Genomic DNA, 20,688 nt, shown 5'->3' on the forward strand with positions numbered 1-20,688 from the left:
GATCTCAGGATGCTGGGATAGAGCCCTGCTTTGGGCTCTGCCCTCAGCTGCTTGAGGTTTCAAGGATTCTCTCTCTCCCTCCGTCCCTGCCCCTGCTCATGCTCTCACTTGCTTTTGTGTGCTCACTCTCTTAAAACAAAAAACAAAAAAAACCGATCCATGCCCAGACTACAGCCCACATCCATTAACCACAATTTCTGGGGGTAGGACCCAGCACCAGTATATTGCAAAACTCCCCATGAGATTCCAGGGTACAGTTTCTTCCAAGAACCAGTCTTCTAAGAGCCCATTTCCCTTCAGCCTGTATCCCGGCCTCTGCTGGTCTCCCTCAAATCCCATCTTCCCCTCTACCAGCGCCCCAAGCCAAGGGCCACCATATAGCTTATATTTCTTCTAAGGTCCATACAATGGAACCCATATAAACCAGCTCAAAGTGAGTGCGTGTGTGTGTGCACGTGTGTGTGTGTGTGTGTGTGTGTGTGTGTGTGTGTGTGTGTGAATGTGCATGATATATTCAAAGGAGCCAGGGATTCTGGGCATGGGCCTTGATGTATGGTGGCTTCTCTCAAACTCAGCCCCTTCCCACTGGATTACCTCCACCTCCTCTCTCCCCCAAGCCTGCTTCCTCTGCTTCCCCCCAGGTTCTCCCCCCTCATCCATCTGACCACTCATGGCTTGTCATGAGCCTCTCCCCTTCACACAGCTGTCCCCTTCGCTCCCCTATCTCCAACATTCCAAGAGAAATATCCTATGAATCCAAGTGACCCTCTCACCCTGCTATACACAAGTCTTAGGTGGCTGGCCACCTTCGGGTCACATATCCCTCCCTGATCAAGAGTGCCCCAGTTCTTCTCATATCCCCTTTACCTTCACCCAGAGGACCCCAGACACAGTGCTAAACCCTGGAGGATATGGGAGCCATGAGCCAGGTACCTCGCCTTCCTACCAGGCCTTCTTAAATCTGTCAGATATCACAGACCTGATGTGAGTGTGTGCCTCACTCAAAGAGGAGGTGCTACGGGAAAGCACAGAAGGCAGGGTCCACATGGAGGCCTGGGGGCCTCCCAGGGGAGGGGTGCCAAGCTGGGCTTTTGATCTACTTTACCTCTTGCAAGTTATATGATCTGAGGGAAGGCACATTTGACCTCTTTGACCCTCTGTTTCCTTTTCTACTAAAGGGGGATAAAAAAGCCTGTTTCATGGGGCTGTTTGAGGAACACATGATCAAGGAATACAAAGCCCTTAGTGCAACATCTGGTACAATATATGGGTCCTCTCTGTGAGCCGCGGGGTCATAACAATGATAATTATTTTTATTTACTATGAACACTTAGGAGCCTGATAACAAACACGGTATAGGGCTTGGGCCTTCAGGATGGGGAAGCCTTTTGACAGATGAAGCGAGTGCAGGTGGAGGCATTCAGGCCCACGGAACAGCACCTAGGAAGGCGCAATAAAGGGGTGTGGGGGACAGGGAGCTCTCCATGTCACGTGGCACAACTGTGAGGCCGACCCCCCAATCTCCATGCAGAATAAAGTATTCCTCTTCTCTTTTCTCCAGTGTCCAGTGTGTGCGGGGCCCACGGGGAGTCTCAGGAGACATGCTGAGTCACTGACAAATTGATTGGGGGGGTTCCATTCACAGGGGGAGGAATCCCCCACTTAGGAGAGGGAAAGTCAATTTCCAGGATTAAAACACACGTTCCTTGGACCCAGGAGAGCTAAACTGAACTTTCCTTTCACCCAGAGCAGAATGTGACTATCACATCAAAGAAGGCAGAGCACTCTGGCATCCCTGGAAGCACCTCCTCAGTGTCTTCCCAGCCCCTCCCTCCAGGCCTCATGCCTCCAAGTCTGTGAGAGGTGCCAGCATTCATAACGGAAGGAGATGCTGCTAAATTTGAGTTAGAAGTCAGTGAAAGGAAGATTTAATTTTTTTCCACACCAAGTTCATAGACCAGTGCTTTCCATCGTGGATCCTTTGGAGTTCTAGCTAGTACCCTTTGAGAGAGAATTCACAGGATGAGGGATGGAAGGTAGTAATAATAACTTGACCTGTGCCCAGAATCAGGTTTGTAGTGCTTCTCTCTTGAATTAACATTAGCCACCCCATACTGTAAGCTTCCTGTCTTGGCGCACTGAACGGAGTGTCAGGAAAAGCCTATGTTCTGAGGACAGCTGGACCAGTGTTGGGGAGGTATCATTAAAAACAAAAATCTCAGAGCACCTGGGTGGCTCAGTGCTTGAGCGTCTGCCTTTGGCTCAGGGCGTGATCCCAGGGTCCTGGAATCGAGTCCCGCATCGGGCTCCCTGCAGGGAGCCTGCTTCTCCCTCTGCCTATGTCTCTGCCTCTCTCTCTCTCTCTCTCTCTCTGTGTGTGTCTCATGAATAAAAAAATAAAATATTTTTTTAAATTATGGTTACTATTAGATCTGCTGCTCAGTGACAGGAGAACTGAGGAAGTGAGGCTTCAAAGAGCTGGGGAGAGGCAGCCAGCCTCCATGGAGGCTTTAGTCAAAACAACAGAGATTTCTACCCCCACCACCTCACAATATCAGGCTAATGAGAACAAGAACCACAGGGTAACAAGAACACCAAAGAGAGGAGAAATAACATGCAAAGAACCCTCTCAGAGGTTCAGTGCAAGGGGAAGGTCTAAAGATGAGAATCAAGCAGATATTTCTCTGATAAACCCACCTCCACCTTAAAACACAGTGTTCCAACAGGAACCTGACGGGTTTAGTGCACTGAGGGTAACCACAGCAATCGCTCACGCCTCCACACCGCAGGCCTACTAGCAGGAAAAGAAAGCCCCCTTTGGGAAACAAAAACAAGTTGCAGTTCTACCAAGATGTCTAGCTTTCAAGAAAAAATTATGATGCAAATGGAAAGGCAAGGAAAAAAAACCAACATGCTCCCTAGAGACAGATGGCAGGCGTAAGAGCCAGGCTCAGGTGTGACACAGATGTTGGAGCTATCTGACATGGATTTCTTTTTGAAACTAATTAATAGGTTAAAATCTCTAATGCATAAGGTATACGTTACACAAGATCCGATGCATAATTTCACTCGGGAGGTGGGACCTGTAAGAATCCAATGAAGGTGCTAGAAATGAAAAATACCAGAATGAAGAAGAAGAATATCTTCAGTGAGTACATCAGTAGGCTTGACATCGTGAGGAAAGAATAAATGAAGCTGAAGCCAGATAATTAGGAATTATCCAAACTGATATGCAGCAAAGAGAAAAAAAGAATGGGGAAAGAAAAAAAAGAACAGGGCATCTTAAGAGCTGGGCTCAATATCAAACAATCTAATGTTCATCTAATGGGATCCCAGATGGAGAAGAGAGGGAGAGAGCAGGGCAGAAGAACTGCTTAAAGAAATTATGGCCTAGAATTTTCCAAATTAGTGAAAAACAGCAAACCACAGATTCAAGATTCCCAAAGAACACCAAGCAAGCAAGCAGGATAAACATCAGCCCTAACACACACATGGACACATGCGCGTGCACACACAGGCATGTCACCCTTGAATTACTGAAAATAAAAGCAAATAGAGGGGTGCCTGAGTGGCTCAGTTGGTTAAGCATCCACCTTTGGTTCAAGTCATGATCCGAGGGTCTTGGGATTGAGCACCTGTTCAGTATAGAGCCTGTTTCTTTCTCTGACTCTCTCCCTGCTTATGCTCTCTCTCCCCCACCCCTATCAAATAGATGAATAAAATCTTTAAGTAAGTAAGCAAATAAATAAATAAATAAATAAATAAATAAATAAATAAAAGCAAAGAGAACACCTCAAAGATAACCAGAGACAAGACCAACTACACAGAGGACCAAGGTAACTGTTAGAGTAGGCTCTTCATCAGAAACCAGAAAAGAGAGACAGAGTATACATTTGCAAGTCACATAGTCTCTGTTGCAACTAAGCAGTCATGGACAATATGATGTACACAAAAGGGGATGAATTTGTCCAATAAAATTTCATTTATGAAACAGGTGGTGGACCAGATATGGCCCAGATCACATAGTACAACAGCTCCTGGTCTAACACAAACATGGTAGTGATGCTCTGTGTGCTAATGTGAAAGTAAAAGCACAGAGGAGAGAGTGGGAGGGAACTCTTGGGGACATGCGGTTGCAAGATCCTTGCCCTACACACAAAGTGCTATCATGTTATCTTAAGGGAAATTCCAGTTAAAGATGTAAATTGTAAGCATTTCAGAAGTTACTAAAAAAAAATTTAAGAGATACAAAGAACAAGTCAACAAGGAGATAAAATGGAGTCACAAAAAAATGTTTAATGAGTTTAAGTGAAGGCAGAAGAAGGGGAAAAAAAACAAAGAACAGATGGCAAAAACAGAAAACAGCTGGTAAGATGGTGAATTTAAATCCAGCCCTATCAAAAATGACATTAAACACACCGGTTAAAAGATAAGATTGTCAGATTGAATACAACAGTATGACCTAGCTATATACTGTCTACAAGAAAACCACCGGACAGGGAACTTTGACGGTGGATACATGACTGTGTGCATTTGGTCAATACTCACAGACACTGAACAGTGTAAATAATACCACTCTAGGTAAATTTCAAAAATCAAACAGGATGTAGGAGTGAAGACAGAATGCAGATGGTGACAAGTGAGTCTACCTGTATTATAAATAAATCACCTAATCACACTGAAGAGGATGGAGAAGAAAGAACTGGCTTAACTCTGACAGCAGGTGTTTTGACTGGATACCATAAGGCTTAACGACTACGTGAAGTGGATACCAACACTGTCCTCCAGTTCATAAATGAATTTCTCACAGGGGCATGGATTGACAATTCTGAAACTGCTTTATCTGGGTACCAGGGTTGAAAATATAAGTAAATTAGTTGTAGATAATAGGAATGAGATTTCTTGCTGTTGGAAGAAGTTTCTACACAAAAGGGAAGAGGAGACACACCAGAATGTATCCTGTGGTCTGAACTGGAGTCAGATATGAACTCATGTTTGAGATCAATGGATAGGTGAGTAGATAGATAGATAGATAGATAGATAGATAGATAGATGATAGATAATAGATAGATAAATAATAGATGATAGATAATAGATGAACATAGATATGTGTAAATGCATATATGTTACCTTACAAACACATATTTTTGTCTCTTTCCACTGAGAGGGACTAGAAGCAGTGACACTCCAGTAGCAGTGAACACACACAGACACACAGGTATTGGTTTTTAAATACTATTTTCCAATAGGAAAGTAGGGCCTGAGCAGGGTGAACCCAGAGGATCTTGTGGTACCACAAAGTAAAGAAGTGCCCCCTGCCAAAGAAAAAGAAGAAGAAGAAAAAGAAAGAGAAAAAAGATGAGCAAGCGTTATGAAAGAGTATAGAGGCTGACCTGAAACATCTCCCGATGGCCAAAGTTGGAAGTTGTCCCACAAAATAGATTAGATTACAACCCAAATAACTAAAAAAAATCCATGAATCCATGTGGATATAAATAATAACTGAATAAAGAAGTTAATGGTGAAGATGCAACTCTTCCTTGAAGAATTTCAATGAAAAAGTATAGAAATAATGAAGCAAGCAGAAAAATCATTATAATAATTATAACATCAGTAATAATTGTCATGGGTAGGACCCACCAATGGAGGCTAAGGTCAGTGCACAAAGATAAAAGCAGAAACGGAACATTTCCAAGGCTTCAAAATATTTAGTAATTACAGAAGGAAGTCAGAGTGAAAAGTCCTGGCAGATGAGGCCTTAATCAGACCATTGAGGCTAACATTGTGGGGATGCACAGTGACACCACCACCCAGGCCGTAGGAAGCACTGAGGTGGCACATTAGCCACCTTTTCCTCAATACCATAACAGCTTCAGTGTGATCATGAAAAAACGTCAGAGAAACCCAAATCGAGGGACTTTCTAACAAAGTAGCTGATGTGTACTCTTCAACAGTGTCAAGATCATGAAAGAACGGGGACTAAGGGATAGTCACAGACTGGAGGAGACTCAGGAGACTCGACAGCTCAATGCCATTGAGGATCCTGGATTCCATCCTGGAAGAGGAAAAGGAATTGGCAGAAAAATGGTGGAATCTGAATACATTTTGCAGCTTAGTTTTAAAAAAATGGATCAACATTGCCACCTACTCTTAATATCAAAGGATTAGTAAAGACCCAAAGGCCTGAGGAGTCTGGGAGAATGAGTAGAATGAGTTCTGGATGGCAAAAGAGGATACAGTCTTTACTTACAAAGAGAGGGATTTCTGATCCAGACCTTCAAGGATCATCGTATGACAATCAGTAGAAATGATTAGAGAAGAGATTTGGAGTCGGGTTGGGGGATAGAGATGGAGCAACAAGTTTACCAAAGGTTTAGCAGTGGTAAAGTCCAAGATGTGTTCAGGATTCACTGTGCAGGTTACCAGAGAGATAAAGCCTTTATAGGTTTGTTGAGTGGTTAGTATGGCAGGCTGAGACCAATACATCATGGCCTCAAATGGCAGCCTAAAAAGTTAGCACTTTATCCTGAAGGCCCTGGAGAGCCCCTAAAGCTTCTATGTAGTGATTGAAAAATTATGAAACCTCCATTTTTATGAAAATGAACCTAGCCATGGTGGGCAGACCACATGGGGTGTGCAGCAGAAGACAACTTCTATGATGGTCTACATATCCAGTTAGAGGGTCAACCTGTGATCAGGAGCTGATTGCCATGGAGAATTGCTAAAGGGAGAGCACATTTCCAAATTTACCCATTTCTAAGTCCATTTAAATGGAGAGCTCCAGCAATAATATTGCCAACCACCCAGGTTGAAGGTGGGATGTAGGCAGCCTCTCTGCAGTGCTGACTCCATGCTGTGAAATGACAGTCCTTGCAACTTCCTCCTCATTTAAGTCCTTTTTGGATGTAGAAAAACCGATTTTTCATTTCTTTCTCCAACCATCCAGCAAAGAAGGGCCAGAGGTCCAGGGAGGAAAAAGTGCTTCAGGTCATATGTTTTCCTGCCAGGGGCCCCAGTGTAGGCATCTGTCTACAGAGGCTGGCTGCTTCTCTGAGTCTCTGACTCCCACTCTCCCAATTCACAAGCAAAACGAAACAAGAAAAAAAAAAAATGACTGTCTTAAAATCCCAATGAAATTGCACTTTCCATAAATATTGGTTTGCTGATTACTATTGCAAGAGTAATTACTCTCAGTACTACAAATCCCTTTGCTTCTGTGGAATATAAGAAGGGAAAGAGGAGGGACCTGTTGGGGGTGGGGCGGGGAGGAAGTGTGGGGGCCAGAGAGGGGAGCCAAAGGCAAATTTCACCTACTTCACCAGGGTGTTGTGGACTCCTTGGATCCTGCTTTGGGAATGGAAATTCTCTGTCCCTACTGCCTCTTGTCCTTCTAATTAGACTCTGGAGATTCTGGTTAGGCACCAACTTGGAGAGCTCCCTGAAAATACGGTCAATATCAGTTACTGGTACATACATCTAAATGGCATTCCCTTTGCATTTTCCATGTTAATGAGATAAAATATTGGGGAAAAAATCATTTGTATAAATTAAAATTTTATAATATGGCCATTTATGGCCAGGTTTAGCATCCTTAAAAGGACTCCACGAGAAGGCAATCAATTACACTTAATAGACGAAGAGACCTGTATAAAAGCCCAGAGCAGATCAACTAACAGAAGGTAGAATCAAAACTCCAAGAGCCTTGTTATAGGCTTTTGTGTTCCCAAATGTCAGTCTCTGCTTCCATTCTCCAGTGAGTTCTATGCCTGAGAAGCCAGCATGGGGGGATTTTGACATTTAACCTGGGGAAGCAATTAAAAATCTCATTGTGCTCCACCCTCCCTGCCTGCCATTTACCTTACCTACTGGAGGAAAGCCTGGTCTCTCCCATTTAGAGGGCATATTCCATTAACTTCTCATGGGAAACCCCACTCATGGGAGCTTTGGCCTGCTGGTCGACCTTCCTTATTTTCCTGGTTGTCCAGCTCTCAGCTGGCTTGGCCACCACTTACTGGTGGTCATTAGAATAGGCATGGCTGGCTCCCTCCTGGTCTTGTCCTTCTCTCTTCTTCCTCTTGATCTTACCCCTCAGCACCCCCATCCCTCCCATTTTCTCTCCTTCCCCATCCCCCTTTCCTCTGCAAGGGCTCCAAGAAAAGCTCATTGTTGGGTGGTGGCAGCATTGTGATGACTCCACTGGACTTGTGATGTCAGCACTTGGTGGGGCCCCAGAGAGATAAGACCTATGAACAAAACTAAGTAAGGCTGCTGCATGGGGCTATTTTGAGCCCAACCCTGGATTTAGAGCAGAGCCTGGTCCACAGTGGGGCCAACAGTAAGCTTGGAGAACAGCATGACCAAATACCTTCACGAAATCATATTTTGCCTTGCCGATTTCTGAATTCACAACAGGCTGGCTGGAGGGGACTTTTAATTCAGAAAGCTGCCCTCTGACAAACTGAGGAAATGTTGAGGGAGGAAACTGACTGACCCATTTTTTACCAAGCATGGAAATTTGGTAATAGAACTGCATCTATTATTAAGAGATTTCTGTAATAGATGTTATTGCCAAAAGCAACAATTCCAAGAAATTTAAGGCTACATATGAACTCTAAGCCAGATGAAGCCTAAGTCACAGGGGGAAATGATAAATAATTACAAGATGCAATTGCTGAATTATTGTCCAATCAACTAAAAATAGCTTTAAACTGGTGATAAAAATGGAAGGTTATTCTAGGGTCTAAATGGAATCCTTTAAAATAAGACAGTTACTCCTGCACAAGCATATAAAGTCTCTGCTCAGGGGGCACCTGAGGGCTCAGTCAGTTGAGCGTCTGACTCTTGGTTTAATCTCAAATCATGATCTCAGGGTCATGAGATTGAGCCCCAAGTTGGGCTCCATAGTCAGTGGGGAATCTGCTTGAGATTCTCTCCCTCTCCCTCCTCTTTGCCCCTCCCCCTGCTCATGCTCATGCATGCCCTCCCTCTCTCTCTCTCTCTCCCTCTCTCTCTCTCTCATAATAAATAAAATCTTTTTAAAAAAGTAGTCTTTTCTCAGATGTGACCCTGGAAGCCCAAGATTAGAGTGGGCTTCTCTTCTCACAAATAGTTTTGGGGGATGGTGAGAATGCTTACTACCAAATGCTACACATCAGAGTAGAAGGTAAAGTTTGAAAATATCCATTCATGAACCTTAGGCCACCTCATTCTTTGGGAAAAACAAGAATTGGAGCCAGCCCTCAATCTTCCAGACACGTGAAATGTGCTTAATGCTTATCTCTTCCACATCTTTGGACAGGGCTTTTGAATCTCAATGGACACTTGATGGGATGAGCACTAGGTGCTATACTATATGTTGGCAAATTGAACTCCAATTTAAAAAAATAAAAATAAAATTGAATCCCAATGGATAAGGCACATTTGAAAAACAAGTTCTTATAAGGAAGAGAATTTTTTTTCTTTCGTCTGTAGCTCATGGTGCCTTGGATAGATTTGTGGTTACTGCAGAGTCCTAAAATGAATGCTCTAATGTCAAAAGGCTGGGTGGTAGGTTCTAGTAACTGCCTGGGATTTGTGCATTGCTTTGTTGACTTGTCATTATGCAACGCATCACCGTTCAGTAAATCACGCAAATGTAGCACGTTCAGCTGTCCTGGATAAGAGAATGGAATTGGAAGCAGCAGTACCTAACATATCTGCAAATCCTTTCAACTAAGTACTAGTCTTTTCTTTTTTATCATTTTATTTATTTTACTAGTTTTTTCTATAGTTTCTCCAGATCTTGTCAACCCTTCCTTAGGAAAATTTGGGGACTAAAAAATATTCACTTGCTTCTAAAATTGTGATTCTCATCTTCAAATGTATACACCAGTGTGCAATATTCTACAGAGATCGGAAGGGGTGTTACTGAAGCCAGCATGTTCAACGGGCCAGGAGATCCAGTTTATGTAACAATTACCAGCCTCCATAGAATAAGTCATAGCTTTGCATTTTCCCAACCCTGTGATATCAGACTGTGTGTCTATATGTCTGTTAGCCTGAAACAAAGGAAGTAATTGTTTCTAGTCTCTGCAGGTCAGACCATGCCTGCAATATCGCATCCAGTGCTGGCCATCAGAACCGAGGGCCAATAAGGATGGCAGCAAGCCCATTGGGAAGAGGACGATCCAGCATGAAAGGAAAGGCCAAACCACTCTCCAAGTGCTTAATCATAACCAAAGCTGTGTAACCTGCAGAAAAGCCCAGTGTGGGGAGTGGGACATGGCAAAATGGTGACTTAATTTTAAGAGCTGACCTGTAAGAACATGATTATATTTGTCTGTAGATTCCAGAGAATCTGTGATGGTAATGAAAAGGACCTAGGGAGACAGGTCAGACCCCATGCAGACAACCTACATTGTGTCTGGAGCCCGGGAGCTCCCAGTGGGACCCCCAGTCAGAAAGGGGCCATGGAAGATTTTCCAAACATGAAACTGCACTAGAATCCCCACCGCTTCTCCCAGCCCTGACTCCATCAATTAGTCCTCTCCTTCTCCCTGTCTTCCAGAGGAACTGCTGCATCTTTCACAAGACTAATGTGAGAATTCAAGGTTAGCAAAAAAACAAAAACAAAAAAACCCACAAGACACTAATTCAAGGGGATACATGCACCCCTAGATTTATAGCAGCATTCTTTACAATAGCCAAATTATAGAAGCAGCCAAGTGTCCACGGATAGACAAATGGATAAAGAAGATGGGGTGTATAGACAATAGAATATTACTCGTCCATAAGAAAGATGGAAATCTTACCATTTGCAACAACATGGATGGATCTAGAGAGTATAGTGCTAAGCAAAAAAAAAAAGTCAATCAGAGAAAGACAAATATCATATGATTTCATCCATATGTGGAATTTAAGAAACAAATGAGCGAAGGAAGAAAAAAAGAGAGGGACAAACCAAGAAACAAACTCATAAATATAGAGAACAAACTGATGGTGGCCAGAGGGGAGGTGGAGGGATGGGGGACATTGGTGATGGGGATGAAGGAGCGCATTTGTCGTGATGAGCACTGAGTAAGGTAGAGAATTGCTGAATCACTTTTTTTTTTTTTTTTTGCTGAATCACTATATTGTACACCTGAAGCTAACATCACACTGTACGTTAACTATACTGGAATTAAAATTTAAAACTTCATTAAAAAAATAAAAACACTTGCATTTTAGTGAAAAAATAGAAGAATTCTGGCTTCTGCTTCCCGGTACCCCACCAGAGCAACTCAGAGGAATAGCAGTCTGTGTGGAGATGGAAACACCACCCTCGGGTTCTGCTGAGCCTGCACTGAAGCCAGCTGCGCTCTCCCCTCCACCCACCCACCGACACACACACTCCCCTCAGAAGATGACCTGGGTGCGTAGGAACAGAGAAGGCCACTGAGTCTTCTGCCCCAGAAGGAGAAAAGAGACAAGAGAACTCTGTCTAAAGGGATCCTGCAAGGGGTGCCTGGGTGGCTCAACTGGTTAAGCATCTGACTCTTGATTTCAGCTCAGGTCATGATCTCAGGGTCGTGAGATTGAGCCCCACGCTGGGTGTGGAGCCTGCCTGAGATTCTCTCTCTCTCTCTCCCTCTCTTGCTGCCTGTTCCTCCACCCCCTCTCAAAAACTAAATAAAATGAAGGGATTCTGAGAATACGCTGGTCTCAGAAGAGTTTCAGATCTGCCCCTGAGCCAGTTCCCAGGTTCTATCTGTAAGGTAACCCAAGTACCCAGAGAGAAAGTGGCTGCTACCCCTGATTGCCACACTAAAGTTGACCTGGGCCCCAGCCAAACTCTGTATTTTCCTCCTAGAACAGTGAGGATATTAAAAAAAAAAAAATCCCATAGGTCTTTCTGGAATCTGGGGAGTCCTGGGTATGCCACTTATGAGACCCTGCATGTCACCTCAAGACGTCAGTCTCCACAATGGAAAGCAAGGAAGTGGGGACAGAGGATCATCAGCTCTGACCTGTCTGCGATGTGACCTTGTGGGTTCAGACAATCTTGCATCACCATCCTTGCCAAACACACACAGGCGTCACTGTCAATCTGGGGTCCGTGGCACCCCTGGGCAACTCTAATCATTTCAAAGGATACTTAAGTTGGTTTCAAAAGAAGGAATTGATGTGAATTCACTTTAATTTTAAAATAGATAACATCCTACCCAATACTTTCTACTCCCCTGGGAATGTGTGAGCGAAGGTTTGGACATCACTAACCCAATTACAGGAAGTTCTGAGCTTCTTGAATTTCAAATGGGAGGGAGGGAGGGAGACAAGGAGTGAGGGTGGGCAGACAAGGATCTATCCCTGTGCCAACACCCTGCAGTGTTATCACACCCTGATTTGCAACACTGAACCCACGGCAGTGTGATCTGGCTCAGACAATGCTCCACAGGGCAATGGGGTGCTGGGGAGACCCGCAGACAGATCACTAGAGAACATCAGAATAAGGGAACATCACCCTAACATACTTGCGTGTACACACACGCACACACACGCTTCTCCAGCAACAGCCTCAAACATCCTACTACACATCAGGTGTCATCACTGCTCTGGCCCCATTATTTCCCCATGCAGTCTAAGTTCAAGCGATGCTGCATCGTTTCCACTTCCTTAAGCTTGTCCTGTTCCCTTCTACCACAGGGCCTTTGGGCATGCTCTTCCCTCTACATGGAATCCTATCCCCTCTTTATCTGATAACCTTCCATTCTTTCTTCAACCTTAGTTCAGCCATCACTAACCTCCCCAACTATATCAATTCTCCCTGCTAGACATTCTTACGAGTCTACGTATCTTTTACTTGAAGTACTTATTATAAAGTTTTCCATTTGTGTGTGCAACTATCGTAAAATCTCTCTTCAGCAGACGGACTCTGCAGGAAGGAAAAGACCATTTCTGTTCAAGTATGTAGCACAGTGCCGGGCACATAGTCGTTGCTCAATATATATTTTTAAATGAACGCTTAAGTGTCATATCGTGAATCGTAATGCTTGGTTGCAAAAATATATTCATCATAGTAAACATGATAAAAACTAGTTATAATAAAAATATAATCATCCTAATAAAAAGAAATGAACTAAGTATGTTTTAACTAATGTTAACATTTAACTAATGTTAACATTTTAACTAATGTTAAAAATGCCAGTGCCCTTATCAAAAATTAAGCAGGAGGGAAGTCACAAAGAAGGTACTCATGCAACAAGCCATTTCTGAATGCTTACTATGTGCAAGGTACAATGGGGGAGGGGGTAAGCCTCTTTTAAAAAGGCCGGAGGGTTCCTGGGTGGCTCAGTCGGTTAGGCATCCCACTCTCGATTTTGGCTCAGGTCATGATCTCAGGGTCGTGGGATTGAGGCCTGCATCAGGCTCCACTCTCAGCACAAAGTGTGCTTCTCCCTCTCCCTCTGCTGATCCCCCTGCTTGTGCTCTCTCTCTCACACACATAAATAAATAAAATATTTTTAAAAAATAGGGAGGGCAGCCCAGGTGGCTCAGCGGTTTAGCGCCACCTTCGGTCTGGGACGTGATCCTGGAGACCCAGGATCGAGTCCCATGTCAGGCTCCCTGCATGGAGCCTGCTTCTCCTTCTGCCCCCACCCCCATGAATAAATAAATAAAATCTTAAAATAAAATAAAATATCTTTAAAAAAGACAATAGGGAGGTAAACCATTAATATATGCCTCTATTCTCAAAGAGGTCAAGATCTAGTAGAAATACAGTGTCTCCAGCAAGAAAAAACAAGTACACAAAATTCAGAACAAGATACCCACTGGAGAGGGAAAACAGATTGGTAAAACAGGAGATTGTGAATAGACTCTAAAATGAAACGTTCATATGATGTTTCTATTCACAAATGATAAAGGGGTCTTGGGACAGCTCTATGAAACCTAAGAATTCACTGAACAGAAAATGACCATTCTCGCTAAGACTCTAATTAAATATATTATAGTTGTATCTGGTTGTGCTGGTACCTGCCACTAATCCAGGCTGGACAAGTATTGCAGAGTGGGGCTGTCATGGTTCCTGAAAAAAAAAAATTAAAAAAATTAAAAAGCAATCGGCTCTAAGAGACAGCACAGCGCATTTCTAGATGGGAACGTGGTGAATGTCACGGGACACTTGCAGAATAGCCCCATTAACAGTTCTGGACAAGGAAGGAAGCTCCTAGGGTGGGGACGGCTGGCAGAGCAGACCAACAAATAGGCATTTATTTTCCTTTTCCTTCCAGATACCTCATTAAATTTCAAGGAAACTTCAGGACTTAATAACTTACAATGAGGAAAACAGGAAGGGGCATCTTCCGTGGGAAAGCTATGTAATCAAATTTGGAAGTCAAGAAAGGGAAAGGTGGCCTAAAGAAAGGACGTGACGTGTCTCAAGCTGTCTCCAGGACAGCTGCAAAGGGGACAGCAGCCGAGGAAGGGGCCCCCAGCCCAGCAGAACCTCCAACAGGTACTGGAGCCAGAACCACACGGTGCCCCAGGGTCCTGCCCCGCAAACCTGGCCCTTTATTCCAGAGCAACTGGAAGCCGTTAGTGCTTCCAGTCAACTTTCCTATTCGCTCTGTGCTAAAGAAAAACAGACAACCATCAACCACCAGACATTTGAGGAAACCCTGAACCGTGAAAGAGAAATAATGATAAACAGACAGCAGGGGCTGGGGGGATCTCAACTCCCGAACACGTTTAAAAATGATGAAGAGAATAGAACAGAGATGAATAAGAAGAAACCCCCAAACCAGAACCTCAGATCTGGGAAGATAGTTCATTCATAAGACAAGCAAACCCACTTGATGGGGTGATCACTGGGTGTTATACTATATGTTAGCAAATTGTATTTAAACTTTAAAAAATGTAAGAAGAAGAAGAAGAAGAAGAAGAAGAAGAAGAAGAAGAAGACAAGCAAACCAAAGTGTTGTGAAAGAGAAAAAAAATTGAAGAACAAAAAGGAATTTTTAAAAATAAAAATGCAATAGCCAGAAGTAATCATGACAAGAAAAAAGAAATAGAAGATGAATTAATGAAAGAGCATAAGCCCGAGAGGCGGGCGGCACGAGATAGAAGACAGGCGACCTAAAGAAGGTTCTTCTCAAGGTCCCTTTCCCCGTCATCTGCTTAAACATCTCATCTGCTGACGTGTTCGATGACAAGCGCATCGCCCTCCAGGAAACCAGGTTCTAAGCACAACACATGACAAGACACATGTGCCTTCCGCTGGGAGGCACATCAGTGCGAAGTTTCTGGACACAGAAGACTTATAGAAGATTCTAAATGCTTCTGGGCAGAAAATAATAATGATAAAAGTTCACCCAGGAGGGAGCCCAGGTCAGACTGGCACGTGGGTAACACTGGCTACTAGAAGTCAGTGCACTGATGCGCTCACGATTCTGTGGCACATTAATACCAGCCTCAAATTCAAATTCCATACAAACTACCAAATGGAAAGCCAGATTGAAAAGAAGATCAAGGGGCAGCCTGGGTGGCTCAGCGGTTTAGGGCCGCCTTCAGCCCAGGGCCTGATTCTGGAGACCCAGGATCAAGTCCCACATCAGGCTTCTTGCATGGGGCCTGCTTCTCCCTCTGCCTGTGTCTCTGCCTCCCTCTCTCTCTGTGTCTCTCATGAATAAATAAATAAAATCTTAAAAAAAAAAAAAAAAAGAAGAAGAAGATCAAGACATGCAAGGATCCAAAGACTTATCTTCTATCTCCCCTTTCTAGGAGGCTGCATAAAAACGATCTCCACTGGGGCATGTGGGTGGCTCAGCAGTTGAGCGTCTGCCTTTGGCCCAGGGTGTGATCCTGGGGTCCTGGGATCGAGTACCGCATACGGCTCCCCACAGGAAGTCTGCTTTTCCCTCTGCCTACGTCTCTGCATCTCTCTGTTTCTCATGAAAAAATAAAATCTTAAAGAAAAAAAAAAAAAACCTTCAGTTTTTGCTTTCTTTTAAACAGTAAATTGAAAAAGAAGAAAGCAAGAATCTGGGTAGCAGTGGATCTCGTGAGGGTCCCCCAATGTCACAGGTCTGATGCAGGACTTAAGAGCCAATGGAGGAGGGAGGTCTCCTGAGGAGAGGCGGGGAAAAGCGGACCCACACACAGCTGAGAGCCTGGGAAGCCAGGCCACTGCTAAAGGTACAAAATGCAAGGAATAAATGACAAGAATTTGAAACTGCTCAACAGAGACCCTTCTTATGGAGGCAGCACTTCATCGTGCTTAGGAACAAAGTCTCTGGAGCCAGAGGTGTAGGTTCAAATCCTAACCCTGGCCCTTGTGTGACTTTGGGCAAGTGGCTCAGCCTCTCGGCCACAACATCTCTCAAACAGAGACAAAAATAGGACCAATTTATACAGCTGCTGGGAAGAGCTGAATGAGTGCCTATGAATAATGCTTTTAGCCAAGAACCTGCCACGTAAGTACCATAGAAAGGTTTGTTAAATAAATAAGAAAGCCAGTGAGCTATCTGAAAGTCATAGGCATCCAGAGAAGACAGATCCCAATTAAAGCAAGTTAGTGTTTTAAAATATGTTTATTTTTTAAAATATGTTTAAAACAGTTTAAGATATGTTTTAAGGGGTTTAAAATAAAATATATTTATATAAATTTAAAATTGAAATTTCAAATTTAAATACTTTTTAAGTACATGTTAAATGTACTTTTTAAAGCATACATTAAGTATATATATATATATAATTTAGATTTTGTTTATTTATTCATGAGAGACAGAGAGAGAGGCAGAGACACAGGCAGAGGGAGAAGCAGGCTCCCCGCGGGGAGCCCCATATGGGACTCAATCCCAGGACCCCAGGATCACAACCTGAGCCGAAGGCAGACACTCAACCACTGAGCCATCCAGGGGTCCCTAAATATATTTTTAAGTAAATAAGGGCTTAAAAATAATGAATGTGAGGGTTTCCAAGTTGCAGACTAAGGGAAAAACTTAAGGACTGTATGTGGGGGAGGTGGAGGGATGGGGGCAGAGAGTGGGAAGCACACATTTCTTCCCGAGGAAAGGCCCCCAGGAAAAACACCTCCCCCAGGAAGAACAACCGGGGGGCGGGGGGGACTCCATATATAAGAAAAGGCAGAGTCTGAATACAGAATAAACTAAAACAGGGTGAGATCATACATAAACAGCAGAGTACAAGAAAGGAGAATGCACTTGCTCCTGCTGCTCTGTGCAAACAAGCACATTTTGCTCCATCAGAGTGGAAGTCCCAGGAGGACGTGCAGAGGGACAGGGAAATAGCAGGTCCAGGACACTGTGGCTGCATCCGTGGCCCGTATTTCCCAGCTGATTTTCTAGAAACCAGGCACGTGGAGTGCTTTAATGACATTTTTCAAAACTAAATTTAAATCGAAACAGAATCACTTCCCTCCCACCCACCCACCCCTCTGCCAAGAAATGCTCCCTCCGTGGAGACTACATTTTAAATCCAGTCCTTTTTCAAATCAAAGACGGCGAGGAAGGCAAACTTTAGGTTTGAAAACCTAAAGCGACAAGTTTCAAGTAACTGGACCAGAATAACCCAGAATTCTTAGACTCGCTGCTCTTACAAGAAATGCTGTAACCAGAGCACAGGCTGGCCAAGAGGGAGGCATGTGCAAGCACACGCTGTTCATCCCAAACACACAGGAAAGATGTGCAGGCTTAATGTTAATGTAACAAGCGGCTCTACACACTCCCTCTCCTCTCCTCGCCCAGCAAGATGGGTTAAGGGGTTTGGATGAACGTTTCCTTGCTCGACTGTCCCTCCAGAATCTGCGTGTGTGTGTGTGTGTGTGTGTGTGTGTGTGTGTGTGTCAGACGTCCCTCGGGTCCATGAAAAATCAGTCACCGGCTTCTCTGTACTAATGAGCCCCTGTAACCCCATGGTGGCACACTGCACAGAGTGTGGTCACTGTGCCCCTTGTATTCGGCTACCTCTTCTTTTAAAAAAAAAAAAAAGATTTTTATTTATTCATGAGAGACACACAGAGAGAGAGAAAGAGAGAGAGAGAGAGAGAGAGAGAGAGGCAGAGACACAGGCAGAGGGAGAAGCAGGCTCCATGCACCGGGAGCCCGATGTGGGACTGGATCCCAGGACTCCAGGATCACACCCTGGGCCGAAGGCAGGTGCTAAACTGCTGAGCCACCCAGGGATCCCCTCGGCTACCTCTTCTAATGACTGGAGAGGCCTTGAAGGAAAGGACTAACCATGACATGCTCGTCACTGATTCCAGGGTACCCAGCACATCTGCACAGCACCCAGGACGGAGACAGAGAGCCCTCTCTTGCCCTTGGAGACGGCGGCCACGCACAGTTCAGGACTTCCAGCCCAGACCTTGACCCCACCTGCCGGCCACCTCCAGATGGTCCACAAGTACCTCACACTCAACCAGGCCAACCATGAACTGCTAACTGGTCTCCCCGCCTCCCAGCCCACCCCCGACTGGCCTCTGACGGGGCATCGCCTGCTTTAGGACCTTCCGGGCCACCGGCCCCCGTTCCCATTACCTGTACAGTCAAGTCCCAGGTCCTCAGGAAGGCAGACACGGCCCGCCATCGGCACCCCTGCTTCCCGCTTCCACGTTCTCTCCCGCTGCTCCCCGGCCCCACCACAGGCAGCTCACCGCGCTGCCTCCCACCTCCGAGCCTGCCGGCTCTCTCAAGACCCTGCAGAAGACTCGCTGTGTCTTGGTGGCCTTTTTTCCTGAATTGCTTCTAAACTCTCCACCCACCTGAGCTGAGTTACAGGCCCCGCTCTTCTGCCGCTCGATGCCTCGTGCTAAAAGGCAAGTCCTTTACGTTCCCGATTGCATGAGCTCCCCACGTGCACACGCGGCGCTGAAGCTCAGAGAAGCAAGCGGCAAGCGTGCTCGATGACACACGTCCTCTAAGTGGCGGAGCTGAGGGTCCAGGGCCAGGATTTGTCCTCCTAATTCAGTTCTCCTGGAGTTTATCACTTTGATCAAGACTTTGTAACTTCACCCTCGAGACAGAAGCTTCCTACTTGGCACCTCCTGTCCGCTGCTTCTGATAGTGTTGCAGGATGAGCCGTGTGAAGGGCAGCACAGGGCCTGCGGGAGAGGCCTGGCGGATCGCCTCCCTCTGCCTCCCCTCTTGTGCACCGTAGCCGCGGGGATGGGGCCAGACTGGGGCTGGGAACCCGGTGGGCTAGGGAATGGGGATTTGGCGCCAGGAAGCAGCCTGTGCCCGCCTGCCTGCAAGCCCACCCGCAGGAGGGGAGGCTCACTTACGGGGCCTTCCTGCCTCTGCTCTGCTCCCTGGAGGATGGCTCCCCTCACTCCGGGCTCAACTGCCACCAACTGCCCGCTGGTCAGGATTCCCGGCCTCTGATTGGGCCCAATCCCTGTCAATCCCCTGGGAAACAGAGTCCCTGGGCCAAGGCCTCCCTCCGCTACCTTCTTCATTCATTCAGCTTGAGCCTGTGGATTCATCTCCCGGGTGGGCGAGACTCTCCCTCTGGCCCGCACCACGGGGCCTCCTGAGTCCCCTGCAAATCCTCCCATTCCACATTCTGTTCCTGGGTCCCTCTCCAGACTGGGAGCTCTCGGAGAGCGGGGACAACATGCTCCTCTTGCTCTGTCTCCGCAAGGCGTAGGACAGGCCGCAAGGGACAGATGAGTGTCCAGGCTTCATCTCTCCTCCCCTGGATCATTCCAAAAGCCTCTTCTTGGGCCTCGCCACCCCCTAACTTATCCCTAAGTCCATCCTCCACAGGAAAAGAGCTCAGGTTTAAGGCGCATGCGGGTATACAGCAGGTGGTGTGCTGTCCAGCTCGAGGGCAAGGTGAGGGCAGCATGAGGCAGGAACTGGAGATGCAGGTGGGGACCGCCAGCCGAGCGCGGCCGCAGAATTCCCCTCCCCAGCAGCGAAGGCTCCCGAGGCCAGATCCAGGAGGAGCCCAGAAGCCGGGTCAGGCAGGGGGTGCAGGATGGTATGGAACCTCACATTGCCAGACATGCAGTGTCGGGGGAGCCCAAAGGAAGCGTCCGTGGACAGCAAAGCACTAAATACAGTCCCAGGGACAATCTGCAGGGTCTGGCCTAAGGCTTGGGGACCACAGGGAGCCGTGGGATGAAGGCTGGAGGACAGGGAACCAGAGGGTGCAGGAGGAGGAGCAGAATGTGCAGAAGTGCCTTGAGGGGCTTGGGGGCAGCTACGTGGGACCGCACCCACCGTAAGGACTTAAGGACATGAGGACGGTCCACTGAGGGTGACCAACAAACGGCTCAGATAATAAGACGAGCCTTTCCCTGTGGGCACTAGGGAGCCATGGAAGCCTTTTAATCAGGGAGGCGACAAAATCATTTCTGGGCCTGGGGGAGGATAGATCCAGGGAGATGAGGTTAGATATTAGCCGAAATGTTCTTAGCTCCATCCCAGGCTTCTGGAACCCTCAGAAGGAGCTGCAGGCTGAGTCTGCAAGCATCGGGGGAATGGCGGGGTCCGGAGCGGCACATGATAGTTTGTCAGAGCATTTGCTCCGTCAATGGCACATTCACAGCAACTTCACTCACGTTGATGTTCGAGGGCCACACATTTCTGATCCACCCAGGGTCTCTCATCATTGGAATCTGAAAAAGAAAAACATGGGAAATTGACGAGCGGAAATGTTCTGGAAATAGTGGTCATGATTGCACAACCCTGTGCCTAGGCTAACACCTGC

At 45.9% G+C, this 20,688-nt stretch overlaps 1 protein-coding gene across 1 annotated transcript in view; it reads right to left on the reverse strand.

Moving 5' to 3' along the window:
• LPIN1 (lipin 1) overlaps nt 1-20,688 on the reverse strand; it is a 132,764-nt gene that overhangs the window by 78,388 nt on the left and 33,688 nt on the right. Inside the window, exon 2 of the mRNA XM_041756413.1 lies at nt 20,540-20,596. Within this exon, the coding sequence (XP_041612347.1) occupies nt 20,540-20,596 (57 nt within the window). The remainder of the gene's footprint in view (nt 1-20,539; nt 20,597-20,688) is intronic.

This window comes from Vulpes lagopus, chromosome 5 (assembly GCF_018345385.1).
Source record: "Vulpes lagopus strain Blue_001 chromosome 5, ASM1834538v1, whole genome shotgun sequence".
In the NCBI taxonomy this organism is placed as follows: domain Eukaryota; kingdom Metazoa; phylum Chordata; class Mammalia; order Carnivora; family Canidae; genus Vulpes; species Vulpes lagopus.